Genomic DNA, 14505 nt, shown 5'->3' with positions numbered 1-14505 from the left:
GAATCCATTCATGTGTTTTGTTTCCTGTTCAGTTATAGATATAAAAAAAGAAAATTTGTAACTATTGTATATTAGGTTTTCATTTGCTATGTCCATTTTTGTTTACTGTAATATTACCCAACTAACAGCTATTTCTAATTATTAAAATCACCTCTCCCCAGAATACATAGCATACAGACAATTTTTTTTTAAAAAGCACTGAGTTGCTCCTGTGTGCAAATATTTATATGCACAGTCACTTTTTCTATGCATGCACAAATTTTGCAAGCAGAACTCACAGTAACTGCTATTGCAGGCCATGCAAGAGAAGGGAAGGCTTCTTGTCCTCCATTTCCTTCCTCATGAGTAAGGTGACCAGACAGCAAATGTGAAAAATCGGGACAGGGAGTGGGAGGGTAATAGGTGCCTATATAAGAAAAAGACCCAAACATTGGGACTGTCCCTTTAAAATCGGGACATCTGGTCACCCTACTCATGAGTCCGTGCATAGGCCTGCTTATAATCTTGTCCAGTTTCTCAATAATCTTTTGTTTTAATGGCACAGTTCCTTTGAGACAGCCTTGAATTGCCTGACACAAGGTGGGAGAAATAAAGGCATTGTTTTTGTTTTTATCAATTAAGACATATCTCTCATGGTTTCTAAGAGAGATTTTTGTAGGTACAAGTTGAAAGACCTATGTTTATGATGTGTGCTGTGGGAGTGATAACTTTGCTGTTAGTAACTGGTTGTGTGTGGTTTGAAACAGGAATGGGCCAAGGTGTACCAGTGGTTGGGCTAGTGGTAGAAGGAGGCCCAAACGTGATCCTAATGGTTTGGGAATATGTGAGGGATACTCCTGCTGTCCCTGTGGTGGTCTGTGAGGGCACTGGCCGAGCTGCAGATCTTCTGGCTTTTATTCATAAACACACAGCAGATACAGGGTGAGTAGCTACGTGCTGCACCACTTTTTTTTTTTTTTTTTTTAATTATTGTGTAGTGGTGGTGAAAATGCCTATTTCCAAATCAGACAATTGTGAGAAATGTAGTGAAGTAGTCTTTGCCAGGAACTCCATAGTTCTGATACCATCCCTGATGACAACCCCTCCAGCCCCTGTGACCTTTCCCTAGACTTACTCTCTCATATGGAATTTCCCTTGTGATAAAAATAACAAGGTTTGCACAAAAATAATGAGACGATTGTTAAATGGTTAATATATAAAATGTAATTTTTTGGTGATCCAATTTTTAAGTTTTGGAATCCCCTTGCACAACGTCATTGTGTGTTTTATTTGAGACATTTAGCATTGCCTACCATCCTAAATATATTGGGCAAGGTGATTTTTGGCTGCTACTTTAGGAGCTCTCATTCACATATCTCCTTGTCCTATATCCAGCAATTAATTCTGTCCTCACCCAGTCCCTATAAGTTCATTCACCATCCCCTAGCCTCTCAGTTCACCTCATTCCAGTCCAGCTCCCCCAGCCTCACATCTGCTCTTCCTGGGGTTCTTCACATTCCTATGTGTAGCCCTTGCTGCGCCAGGGTTAGAGTTGAAGGTCTCCTTATTCTGGAGTTAGTGTTTGAATGTATAGGTCTCCGTGTGCTATGGATAGCGTTTGGGCCCATACTCTTCCCTGGCCCAGGTTTAGGTTGGAGACCTCTGACTTCAATAGTCTAGGGCTAGGGTTGGAGGCCAGAGGTTTTCCAAGGTTAGAGTAGGGGCTTGTAGGCCTCTCTCAGTGAGAGATAGAGTTGGAGACCATAGAGGTCTGTGGGTTAGGGTTAGTGTTGGGACTCCTAAGCATCTGTGGGCCAGTATTAATGTTTGGGCCCATAGCTCTGTCCTGTCTGTAGTTAGAGTTTGTGATCCTAGGTGTCACTCTATTCCCAAAGTCATCAACTCATTTCAACACCAACATCCCAGGGGTGCTTGCAGGCTTCAGCCCCAATCTTATCCCTATGGACACGAGGGCTCCATTCCAAGCCACAACCCTATGTACACCTGCAGGCCCCAAACCTGACCTTATCCCTGGTGAACCCCACAGGTCGTGCTCTGACCCTAATCTGTAGCCACAGACCAGCCCTGGCCTTAACCCTGTTGTGACCTTCAGCCATGGCCACCAACTGACCCCAGCCCCAACTGTAGGCCAGGGCCATAGACCAGCTTGATCCTTAACAGAAGCTTACCCTATAGAATACAGTGTCCAGTACTGACCTTGACACTGATTGTGGGTGCTGGATGCCCAGCCAGTCCCAACCATAACACTTGGCAGTGGCTAGCACTTGACTCCAAGTCCAAACCTAGCCCAAGATCGCCATTGGCCCTATCCCTAACCCACCCTCAGGGCCAACAATCAGTCCCAATCTTTGCCCAAGGCTAATAACCAGCACCAACCCTAAACCCAGCCCCGCATCGCCAGCTGATTTTCCCTAGCCCATACTTATCCTACCAGGTAGACTTAATCCTGTCCCAGTCATTTTTCTGCATTGAGGGCCCCATCTGACCTCATCCCTAAACTTAATTTGCAGCTCCCATCCAGATCAAAACTAAATCCTATGTCTGAGTTTCCAAGTATAATCCTGTCCTCTCTCCACACTTTCCAGTTCTAACAGCCTGGGGCCCACATCTTCCTGGGGCTGCCATCTGGCCATATTGAATCCCTGTCCCTCATGTGCAATCTGTCCCCAATTCTGAATCTAGTTTGGGGTCCCCTTTTGGCCCCAGTACTAAACCTAGTATGTTGCCCCAACTTGCCAGGAGCCTCCAATTAAAGCCCACGTCTCTGCCCAACCCCAATCTTAGCTCAGGGCCACCAATGCACCTCAAATCTAAACAAATATGGATATTTAAAAAAAATTCATGGGAAAATGGGCTTTTTTATAAATCAAAAATGTTAGTGAAAAATTGTCCATTTTTGAAAATTTTCATGGACTTATTCACAATATTGTCATTATTTAAACATTTGTAATATATATTTTGTTCTATACCTCTCTTTGATGTTGGTTGTTAGCTTTCTAGAGTACAATTTTTGGTAACATACTTCTATATCTTTTTTTGCTTGTTCTTTTTATTTTTTTTATTTTATTTTCCAGTAAGTTTTTTTAATTAAAAAGAAATGAGAAAAAAGAAGGAAAAAGATAACAAGAAAAAAAAACAGTAAATATTAAATGGAAAGTAGGATACCAGGCAACTTTAATTAAATTTTGTGAACATAATTTAAAAGGCAGAAAAAAATTGCAAAAACAAGTTTGAAATCTGTTTTTCATTAAATTGTTTTAATTTTTTACCATTAGTATTCATAATACTTTTCAAACTAATTAGCTTTGCCATTGATTGCTTTTACATTGGTTCATAACATTTAAATACAGTATTGAACGAATACTGTGTATTGGTCTCTGCACTGCCTTTTTTATGCATAGTGGTGCTGTGGAAGGTGAAGGCAATATAGTACTGAAGTCAAGGGCCTGGTCCACACTACGCCGTTAAATCGATTTTAACAGCGTTAAATCGATTTAACGCTGTACCTGTCCATACTACAGTGCTCTTTAAATCGATTTCTGTACTCCTACAAAATGAGAGGAGTAACGCTAAAATGGATAGTATTACTTCGGAATACTGTTAGTGTGGATGGAAATCAACATTATTGGCCTCCGGGAGGTATCCCACAGTGCACCACTGACTGCTCTGGACAGCAATCTGAACTCGGACGCAGTGGGCAGGTAAACAGGAAAAGCCCCGCGAACTTTTGAATTATATGTCCTGTTTGCCCAGCATGGAGCTCTGATCAGCACGGGTGGTGATGCATCCCAAATCCAAAAAGAGCTCCAGCATGGACCGTACGGGAGATACTGGATCTGATCGCTGTATGGGGAGACAAATCTGTTCTATCAGAGCTCCGTTACAGAAGACGAAATGCCAAAGCGTTTGAAAAATCCAGCTATCCCACATATTCTGTCTATATATCTATTTTATCTCTGAGCTCCCAGTGCTTTATTTTTATTCTGCTGGTGTCTGGCGTGGTTCAGGGAATAGCTCCTCAGTTACTCCCCCCACCACCACGTGAAAGAAAAGAAGAATCATGTCTTGACTTCTTTCGGAGAGTGGGTTCAGCGTGAGGTGGTAGGCGTAGAGAGTTGCGTGCTGTAGGGATGGTGAGTGGCGTGCGCATTGTAAGCACCAAAGAGTTTTAATTTGCTTTGCCCTTCTCCCCTCTCGGTGTAACGCTGCAGTAGGACTGTACGCGTCCTTATGAACGGCTGCTTGCGCCAATGCTTAAATGTTCAATATCTAACATTCTGCCTGAGATGAGGCCAGCCCGTAGGGCGCCTGGCTAAAAACAGAGAGCGATGTGGATGATGTGCGTTGTCATCCAAGTTAGATGTTACAGAACGCTGGTAACCGTCTCATAAACAACTGGGGCGTGTGGCTGCATATCATGATCCTCGCTGCGTTCAGTGTGGGTAAAGAGAAGATTGGGTGACGTGCCGTGGACTATCATAGCAGTGGATGCGGGGGCTCTCTCCCCCACACTGCTTAAATTCCTGCCTGGACTATCATAGCACTGGGAATTGCTCTCCCTCATTCTATGTATACAAAATTCCTGATTCTTTATTACTCATACACAAATGCGGACACTGCCACGTAGCCCATGAAGTTGGGGGAGAGAAGCAATGCGGTGGGTTGTGCAGGGGCACCCCCCTGCTGAATATGACACAGAGCCTGTGCTCTCTGATACAGTTCTCTAGTACATTGCCCCCTATTCTAGCAGACTGACTCTATTTTTATAAACCATAAAGAGAGAATTGACTCGGGAGTCATTCCCGTTATGCTTTGCGGCCCCCGGCCGATTCTCAGCCAGGGCACTCATGATAGCAAAGACAGACCAAAGGGGAAGTGTTAGATTGTGTATCGCGTTATGTGTACTCCAAGCCAGTAGACGTCAGAACGACTGATAACCATCGTCTGCTATCATGCAAAAGCAATGAAATTGCTGCTGGTGTAGCGCTGAGTATCGCCTCTGTCCCGGCATCAGTTACAGCATTGGTGAACGTAAAATAAAAAAGCTGAACGGTCCATGGTTGCCTGCTAGGCGTCGGCCAGGCAATCCAGGAAAAAGCTGCGTAAGGAAGGATTGGTCTGCTTGTGTTTCCGGAGGAAGATGACTGACGACATTTACCCAAACCCCCGCGAACATGATTCACCCAGAATTCGGCATGAGTGCGGGATTATTGGTGATCGGTATGATGAGCTGAGGTTGAGATAGTTGCTATAGCTACCCATAATGCAACGCTCCAGAAATCGACGCTAGCCTCGGACCATGGACGCACACCACCGAATTACTGTGCCTAGTGTGGCCGCATGAAATCGAATTTATAATATCTGTTTTATAAAACCAGTTTAATGTAATTCGGAATTATCCTGTAGTGTAGACGTAGCCAAAGTATGTGTTACTGTATCCACTAGCCTACTCTGTTATCACAAGTTTCTTCTGTCAGAGTAACATCTGAGAAAGAGATCAGTGAGATGAGGCATCCTACAGTACAATTTATTCTTATCTGTATACATATCTGTTCCTCAGAGATTTGCCCCCTCAGCTGAAGGAGGAGATATCAGTAATGATTCAGAACACCTTTAATTTTGGGCAGAAACAGTCCATTCATCTGTTTCAAATACTGATGGAGTGTATGGTGTACAGAGAATCTGTGAGTATGATGGCTTGTTGATTTGTATTACAATATTTTTCATTTGCTATAAAACTATGATCTTTTTGTTTATGAAATAGATTGGCTTGGGCACAGAGGCTATTGTAATAATATTATCTCTGATATAAATATAGCAGGCCAAAGTTTGTTCTCAGTTACCTCTGTACAGTCTGATTGGTGTTAATGAAGGTTTCATAAGTGCTTCATCTCCCAAATTGACTTTTCCCATCCCTTTTATGAGACCCAGGTGTTTCAGCACAATTAGTCCAGTGCCCTTAGGCTGGGAAGCAGCTAATTCTGGTATAGGCAGACTGATTGAACAGAGCTGGCTAGCAAGCCCCGGGTCTCCTGGCTCTTAAATAGGACAGCCACCCTGCTACACATCTCCTTCCCTCCTTAAAGCTTTGCTTGGCTGCAGGGCAGGTTCTACCATTTACAGCCATACATCAAGCTTGGACAGACTGTTTTCCTGGCTGCCATCCCTCCCACACTTCTCTTAGCTGGCTAACTTCCAAGATCAATTGGTCTTTTTCCCAGCACGCTTTCTCCATGTTGGCAATCTGAAGACACAATCTTTCATGTCACGTTCCAGCATCATTACTTGTAATTCCAAGCACTATTTTCCCTCAGCTAGCTCCTTTTTCTCTTTCAGAGCCTGCTGTGTGGCTTTCTCCAAGGCAGCCAATTCCACACAGTGGTTCTCCTTCCCCAGGTCAGCTCCTGCTTTATGGCTTGTGCCACAACACTTGCATAGGAAGAGTATATCTCTGATCATCCTAGCTCTGCCCCATCCCTGAGGCCCCACCCCCCTCACTACATTCTCCCTCCCTCAGTGGCTCTCTCTCCCCTACTCTCACTCACTTTCACTGGCTTGGGCAAGGGGTTGGGGTGTGGCGGGGGTTGTGGGCTCCAACTGGGGTTGCAGGCTCCAGGGTGGGGCCAGAAATGAGAGGCTCAGGGTGCAGGAGGGGGTTCAGGGTTGGGGCAGGGAGCTGGGTTGTGGGAGGGGCTCTGGGCTTTGGGGTGGAAGGAGGTGAGAGGGCCCTGGGGCAGGGGCACACAAGGCGCAGGGCCCGTCTCCTCCAGCAGGGGGCGCAGGGACGGGGACACACACACACACACACTCTCTCTCTCTCACTCTCTCTCTCTCTGCAGGGCTTGTCCCCTCCAGCAGGGGCCGCAGGGGCGGACACACACACCCCCCGTCATCTCCCGCCGCAGGGCCCGTCCCCTCCAGGGGCTCTGGGCTGAGGGCAAGGCTGGAGTAGGGGGTTGGGTTGAGATTGGGGCGTGGATTTACCTTGAGTGGCTCCCAGTCAGCGGCACAGTGAGGCTAAGACTGGCTTCTTGCCTATCTTGACTCCGGCACTGCGCCCCGGAAGTGGTCAGCAGGTCCATGGCTACCCCCATCTAGGAGATGGACCTGCTGGCCGCTTCTGGGGCACAGTGCTGTGCCAGGACAGGTGGAGACTAGCCTGCCTTAGCTGTGCAGCATTGCCATCTGCACTTTTAACCGCCTGGTCAGCAGTGCTGACTGGAGCCACCAGAGTCCCTTTTTGACTGGGTGTTCCGGTCGAAAACCAGACATTTGGTCACCATAGCCTGAACATCTGCACCATAATTAAACAGCTCCGCAAGCTTGAGCCAGCTGCTATAGGCCTACCACAGATTTTTAATTACAGTGGAGACCAGGGGTCAGGTACCTTTCAGAAGTTGTGTGCTGAGTCTTTATTTATTCACTCTGATTTAAGGTTTTGTGTGCCAGTAATATATTTTAACATTTGTAGAAGGTCTCTTTCTATATGTCTATAATATAATACGAAACTATGGTTGTATGTAAAGTAAATAAGGTTTTAAAAATGTTTAAGAAGCTTCATTTAAAATTAAATTAAAATACAGAGCCCCCCCATACTGGTGGCCAGGAACCTGACAGTGTGAGTGCTGAAAATCAGCTCACGTGCCGCCTTTGGCACGATGCCACAGGTTGTCTACCCCAATGTAGACATATCCTAAATGGTACATTTTCATTGTGGTGCACAAGGAGATACATTCATTTATAGGTATCTTTGTTAATGTGCAACTTATTTCACTGCACACAAGGTCAAGAAAGAAAACCCATATGTTTCTTTGGAAGGGCTTTTCCACCTTCCCCAAAATAACATGCTTTTGCAACACTGACAGATAACCATATTTGATGCAGAGTCAGAGGAGCAGCAGGACATTGATTTGGCAATCCTGACAGCACTTCTGAAAGGTACTTTTCTAACAATACTTCTGTTTTCCTATGACCTACAGATTCATTGACATGCCCTTTCAAAGAAAGGAAGGAAAAGAAGCTAATGTATGAAAGTTAATAGAGCCTTTTCTTGTTTTCTAGGTACAAATATATCTGCATCAGATCAGCTAAATTTGGCGTTGGCATGGAATAGACTAGACATTGCCAAGAAACACATATTGGTTTGTGGACGAGACTGGAAGGTACTTTTCAATTTTATTTTCCAGCATGTGTTTGTTTTTTACACAGAGCTTTTTAATTCTCCCTGTGTTTTCACCACTGCTTTGCATCTGACAGACTCTGTCTGAGTAACTTGGGAGTTTGAGTTCATATACCTGTCTGCATTTCCAAATACTAAAAATGGTGACACCACCAAAGTTTTCCTAGGGGGCATTCAACATGGAATGTTCAAGTTAAGTTTTGTTCCTCACTTCTGTTTAGGTTCCTAACTCCCCCCCTCTCCATCCCCCTGGGTCTTCCTTGGACACCCACTTACTGTTTTAGGCTTCCCAGCAATCATTTCTGTAGGAGCAGAGAACAGCATCTCTCTCTCTCTCACACTTGCTCCCTTTAGACTGAGGGTTTAGGCTGGCAGTCCCTCTGTACACTATTGTGATTTTTGCATCACATGTGACCAGAGTCTGGCACTTGTGTTTAACTCTTTCTCTAGGGGCCATAAGAACATACACCAATTGCCAACCAGCCTTCTCAAAGCAAACTGCATTTATATTTAGGACAAAAGCATCATAGAGATAACATATTAAAAACAATAAAAGAACCTGTACACATGCTAAAAGCTTACCAGAGGCCATCCCCATCTCCAACACAGAGCTCTGGTAGGTGTCAGTCTTTCAAACAAGTCTGATGGTACTAATAAAATATGCTGGTTTCTTACACAGGTGACTGATTTTTTGCAGTTAACGTTTTTCTGGTTGCAGATGCAAATCTTTCAACATAAACCATTCTAGCAGGAATAGGTTTATATTTCGTCTTCCTATTCCTTTTGCCTTCTTTTTTCTTCTGTCTACATCTATTTTCTAGCTATTTTCTGTCTTTCTATCAGATCTTTGGATTCTCCTTAAGTGAAAATGATGCCATTTACAGGGACATTGTCAAGGTTGGTACATTCAGGCCAAGATGACAGTACATTGTTTTGTTTCCACAACAGATGTTTAGATATTCTTAAAAAATACGACTAGCCCAACGTAAATTAGTGACATTCAATAATACACCACTGTAAGCTAACGAAAGATGGTAAGCAGTTAATTAAAAATAGATTTCATTTTCAAACTGTTATGGTATTATTTGTTAAGAGTAGAACCCCACCCCCCGCAACTTAAAAATAAGAAAAGCAATATACACATTTATTTGCATCTTGTTGAAGCAATAATTATATGTTTCAATATCAGGATTACTTATCAAGGTATTTTTAGATCTGCTGGCATCCTTTAGTTTCATTGAAACACATTTTTGGCTGCAACACATGATGAAATCCTGGCCCCACTGAAGCCAATGGCAAAACTTCCATTGACTTCAGAGGGGCAGGTGCCTGAATTCACTCATTGCTTTTAGAGGTTAGGAAAGTCATTGTTCCAGACTCCAAGGAGCTAAATGTTTTTGTTTAATTGTTCTTATTCCATTTGTTACTTTCCTTCTTCAAACTGCATTTGATTATGGCACTTGATTATGACTTTTTTTTTTGTTAAAAATAATTAGCAACTTAATAAAATGTGTCAGGAGAATAGATAGAACAGATACAATAAATTATATTGTTTACTATTTAGTTTGAAAAACATATGACCAGCTAGTATATCATTATCTAATTAAGCTCTTTATCATGCTTTCAAATCAAGCGAGGCAAAGTCCTTTAATCACAGTCAGTTTCTGACTTATTTTATAGGCCTTAGTTATGTTAAAAACATAGTGGTGATTGGTGGACTGTCGTCTGCAGTATCTACGACTGGTTCTTTTACACTGATACCTGGTTAAACATAACTGCCTATAAGACATAGGATTATACATTATGCAGATTGCTGCTTTTGGCTACTTCAGACTTGGATGGGGCCAGACACTGGAACTGAGAGCAGGGAGGATGACTCTCCTGTGCTCTCAATGATGGCCTTGCTGGTGCCTGGGCAGCGTGGAGGAGGAAACCTCCTGACTTGAAGGGGGGATAAAAGATGGACTGGGGGAGGGAAAGGAGTAGAATGGGACAAGGAGTTTGATGAGATTGGGAGTCTGGTGAATGAAATGGGGGAGGGAACCGACAGCGAGTTGGAGAAGACCAGGTCTGACAGGATAAGGAGATTGGGAACCAATATATATGTGTATGTATGTGTGGGGGGAAGGAGTTAGGGAGACCACTGGGACTGACTAACTGGGCTAAGAGACTGGGACAAGGAGTCATGGGGAGTCAAGACTGGGACTGGGGGGAGCTCAGAAGGCATGGGACTGGGATGAACAGACTGGAATGAGAAGCTTGAGGAGTAGAGACTGGGTCTGGATAAGCAAGAAGAATGGGGCTGGGATGAGGAAGTGGATGTGGGGAAGAAAGTGGATGTGGGGAAGAAACAGGTCTGGTATAGGGACAGATTGGAGGGGATGGGGTATAGGGGGAGGGATAGCTCAGTGGTTTGAGCATTGGCCTACTAAACTCAGATTTGTGAGCTCAATCCTTGAGGGGGCCACTTAGGGATCTGGGGCAAAAATCTGTCTGGGGATTGGTCCTGCTTTGAGCCAGGGGTTGGACTAGATGACCTCCTGAGGTCTCTTCTCTAATCATAGAATATCAGGATTGGGTCAAGTTTGGGGTGCATAATGGAATGTTAAACTGTATTATACCGCTCAGCCTTTAGGTGACACAGTGAGTAAAATACCTTATTTAAATGAATCTCAGCCATATCTGGCAGAGCATTAAAGGATCTTGTGATGAATGCATCTGGTGCGTAAAAGAGAGCTCTGTAGTCGTGTCTGGTATAAGGACATGACGGGCAAATAGGCAGAAGGGATAGTGAGCACTGGAGAACATTCCTTTCCAGAGACTGGAATGGAACCCAAGATTCCTGAGTCTAGCACTTCCTCTGCTTTCAGCAAATTTATGTGGAACCCACTGGCAAAGTGTGTGCTGGTCCCCACAGAGAAGGACAACCTGTTATTGCTATCTGTTGTTCTGTACAGAAGTGGCAGAGGTCTGCTGATGACCCATGTGGGTCACAGTATGATTCTACAGGGTGGAATTTTGGGTTTTTTTCAATTTACTTCTTTAAAAACCTGGAAATTACGCACAAATAAACTTGTTTTAAAAGAATGTTAAGGTTGCAAAGTCAGGCACTCAAAAGTTTGGAAATGTCAGAATTAAAGTTGCCTGTGCAACTTTGCGCTTATGTGTTATGATATGGTCTTTAATTACATGATCACATACTATATTTTCCACAGGTCCTCTGTCTCATTCACTGCACAGGTTAGACTTGCTCTGGGGATGAATCAGGGTTAGTTAGTGAAGGAGACTATAGTCTATAGGACCTGTGTTTCATTAGTTGCAGAACTTGTAAGGAGTGTTGTGAATGAAGCAAAGGATTTCAGGAAGAGAAAGGATGATCTCATGATTAAGGCAGTTGAATGCTGCCTTGAACAATTAGATTCTACCCTTTCCTCTGCCAAAGGGTTCCCATGTGATGCTAGTTAAGTCACTTAAACCAAACTTTTCACAGGGTGGTCACTCATTGTGTGAGAGCATGTGTAATTTTATGGGTACATTAATAACAGAAAGATAAGGCATGGCAGGCATGGCAGGGGGGACTTCTGTGGCATGGCAGGGGGGACTTCTGGTTCATGGAAATTTTGATAATACAATGTTGGAAATGGATCAAGTTGGGTATCATTCGAAAGCCCTTTCTCCTGAGAAGACAATGGTTCCATACATGACACATCTCGAATAATTATGTAGCTATATAGTCCAGCAAATGTTTAAAAATCAACATTTTTTTAAAATTATACTTTAACACAGGTATACTAAATAGGAGCGCCACCAGCTTTTTTGCTGTTCCTGGTGGCGGAAAGTCCCGCCCCCGAAATGCCACTCCTGACAGAGGCGGCATAAGGTCCGGCTCTTCCATTCGCTGCCCCCAAATGTTAGCGCCCTAGGCGACTGCCTAGGTCACCTAATGGGTTGTGCTGGCCCTGATGCCAAACACGTAGCTTTCACAGTGTTAAACTGTGGCCCTCGACTGACAGTACTGTGTTATCACTTAATGCTCAGAACATGATATCTGATTCATGTTAAAATTACTGATTGCTATAAATGGAATGCTTCAAATTGTTTGTCATCATCGGGAAAAAGAGGATGTTCAGTGGCATTGATGATCGGCTTTGCTTATTATGCCAAAAGAGTTGTAATGAGGCACTGTTCCAGCCAAAAATTACTAGAATCCATCTGCAAATGGTATGCACATAGTTACATAACATACTTAATTACATTCCCAAAGTAATTTATTACAAACCCATTGTTTTTCTTTTGGTCATGATCATTTTTTGGCATCAAAGGGGAGACAAATATTACTGACTAGTAGTATCCAAAGATTCAGCTACTACTGTGGAGGACCTGGTTAAACACAACATGCAGTGGGCACCTTATAAGCTGTAAGAAGCGCACTCATAAATTGCATTTGGCAAGGTTGAAGAGGAAGTACATCGAGCGACAGGAAAAAGTTGAAGATTGGAGGAGTTTCAAAAAGGAAATGGGATTGTTAAAAGATTACCAGTTCCTTTCTGCGCACTTGCTTCAGATGAAGCCCAGGAACATGAAAACAGATGAATTAAAATCATTGGGGGTAGATAGGCATGACACAACATCCAAATGCTCTTCCTGATAAGTTCAGAACTCCACCTAGTTTTGAATGCAATATTAAGTGTAGCTTGGATGACTTCCTCAGAAGTGATCAAGCACCATATAGAGTCATTAGGTGCTGAAATGCCAAGAAGGGGCAATTTTAAAGCTACTGGACAAACTTACTCACACTGGCCACCTATTTGCATATGATAGACCAGAGCTCATTAATATGAAAAAAGCAGTCTTCAGTGATAATATAGCTAAAATGTCAGTGCAATGGATACTTTGAGTCATGACTTGCATGAAGCCATCAAAAATCCAAAGAATTATCCAAGGCTTCATCAATCTGTGGGTTCCAGTCAAGAACAAACTGAAGCAGTGCTTGGATGCAAAGTAAAAAAGTCAGAGTGAAGGTGGCAGGGACTAATACAGAGGTAACTGCACATAGGTCATTGTTTGGTCTTCTAATGTCCAGATTTCAGCATGATGTTGATCTTCATGAGGCTTTGGGAAAGTATGAGTTCTCTGTGGTACCACAATTGATGTTTGAATGTGACAGCACAATGTGTAGGTGCCAGGTGAAAAACAAACTTGTGCACGTCTTGCCACGTCTTCCTAAGCCAGAACTTACTCACAACATGACCAGTATCTTATGCCAGCAGAGGCTTTTCAGCATAGCAGTCATAAAAGTACAAGCTCTTGACAAACCAGAAACTGTTAACACCTGCTGAGATTTGGCTGAACGCTTCATTATGAGGTTACAGAGAAAATATTAGACCTGTGATGATGTCCATCTCGTGTTTGACATGTATGCAGAGGAATCAATTAAAATATCTCCAGAAAGAAGAGACTTCATGGTATTGCACCTGTCTAATACAAAATCATTGACTCTATGAATATCTCCAATGTCACAAAGAAGAAGCTACTACCTCATACTTACTTGAAGAACAATCCTCCTCCCTGAAAGGTAGTAGCTAGGTAGATGGAAGAATTCTTCTGTTGACCTTGTGCTGTCTGTACTGGAGGTTAAGTCAGCTTAACTATGCTGCACAGAGGTGTGGGTTTTTCAGTAACTAATTTTCTCGTGTAACATATGGCCTTCCTGGGCCTGGTCTAGATCCCTGATATTTCAAAGTTAAAAAACAAGCAGAAAAAACTGTTTAACAGCAACATTTTCATTATACAACATAAAGGGAAGCAAAAGACAGGCACAAGCCCACTTAAAAAACAAAACAAAACACCTCTTCTGGTGAGCTGTAAAAGACAGATTTTTAATTAGTGGGGCCCAAAGTCAATACGCAACTGGGAGGGTCTATATTTTTGTGCAGTTATCCTGACTACTGTGTATTCAAATTGCCAGTTATGAAGGCAGCAATTTCCAAGTGATTTGTGTGTACTTTCTTAGTATTTGTATGTACAAGTGAAAGTGCACACTTATGCATGGATTGTGGACCATTTCCTTTTGAAAATGTTGTTCTAAAAGTTCAACAGGTAATGATTATAATCAGCTGTAACTACATTTCTGCATAAAGGTAAGTTCAGTATCAAATAGATTGTACAATGAAGACTGAAAAATTTCTGCAACCACAGTAATTTAATAATTTACACAAACTTTGCACAGCCATAATGTGACAATCTTTTTTAATACATACTAGACATCTGTTAATATATTACATCCACAAAATATAAACCTGCACATTGGAAGAAGTATTTGTGTG

At 43.0% G+C, this 14505-nt stretch overlaps 1 protein-coding gene across 1 annotated transcript in view; it reads left to right on the top strand.

Annotated features, from left to right (window-relative positions):
• TRPM6 (transient receptor potential cation channel subfamily M member 6) overlaps window positions 1-14505 on the top strand; it is a 121993-nt gene that overhangs the window by 39356 nt on the left and 68132 nt on the right. The window contains 4 exon segments of the mRNA XM_032805269.2: window positions 747-921; window positions 5561-5684; window positions 7866-7938; window positions 8062-8162. Of these exon segments, the coding sequence (XP_032661160.2) occupies window positions 747-921; window positions 5561-5684; window positions 7866-7938; window positions 8062-8162 (473 nt within the window).

This window comes from Chelonoidis abingdonii, chromosome 6 (genome assembly GCF_003597395.2).
Source record: "Chelonoidis abingdonii isolate Lonesome George chromosome 6, CheloAbing_2.0, whole genome shotgun sequence".
NCBI classification, from domain to species: domain Eukaryota; kingdom Metazoa; phylum Chordata; order Testudines; family Testudinidae; genus Chelonoidis; species Chelonoidis abingdonii.
This window is presented reverse-complemented; position numbering and strand designations above follow the sequence as displayed.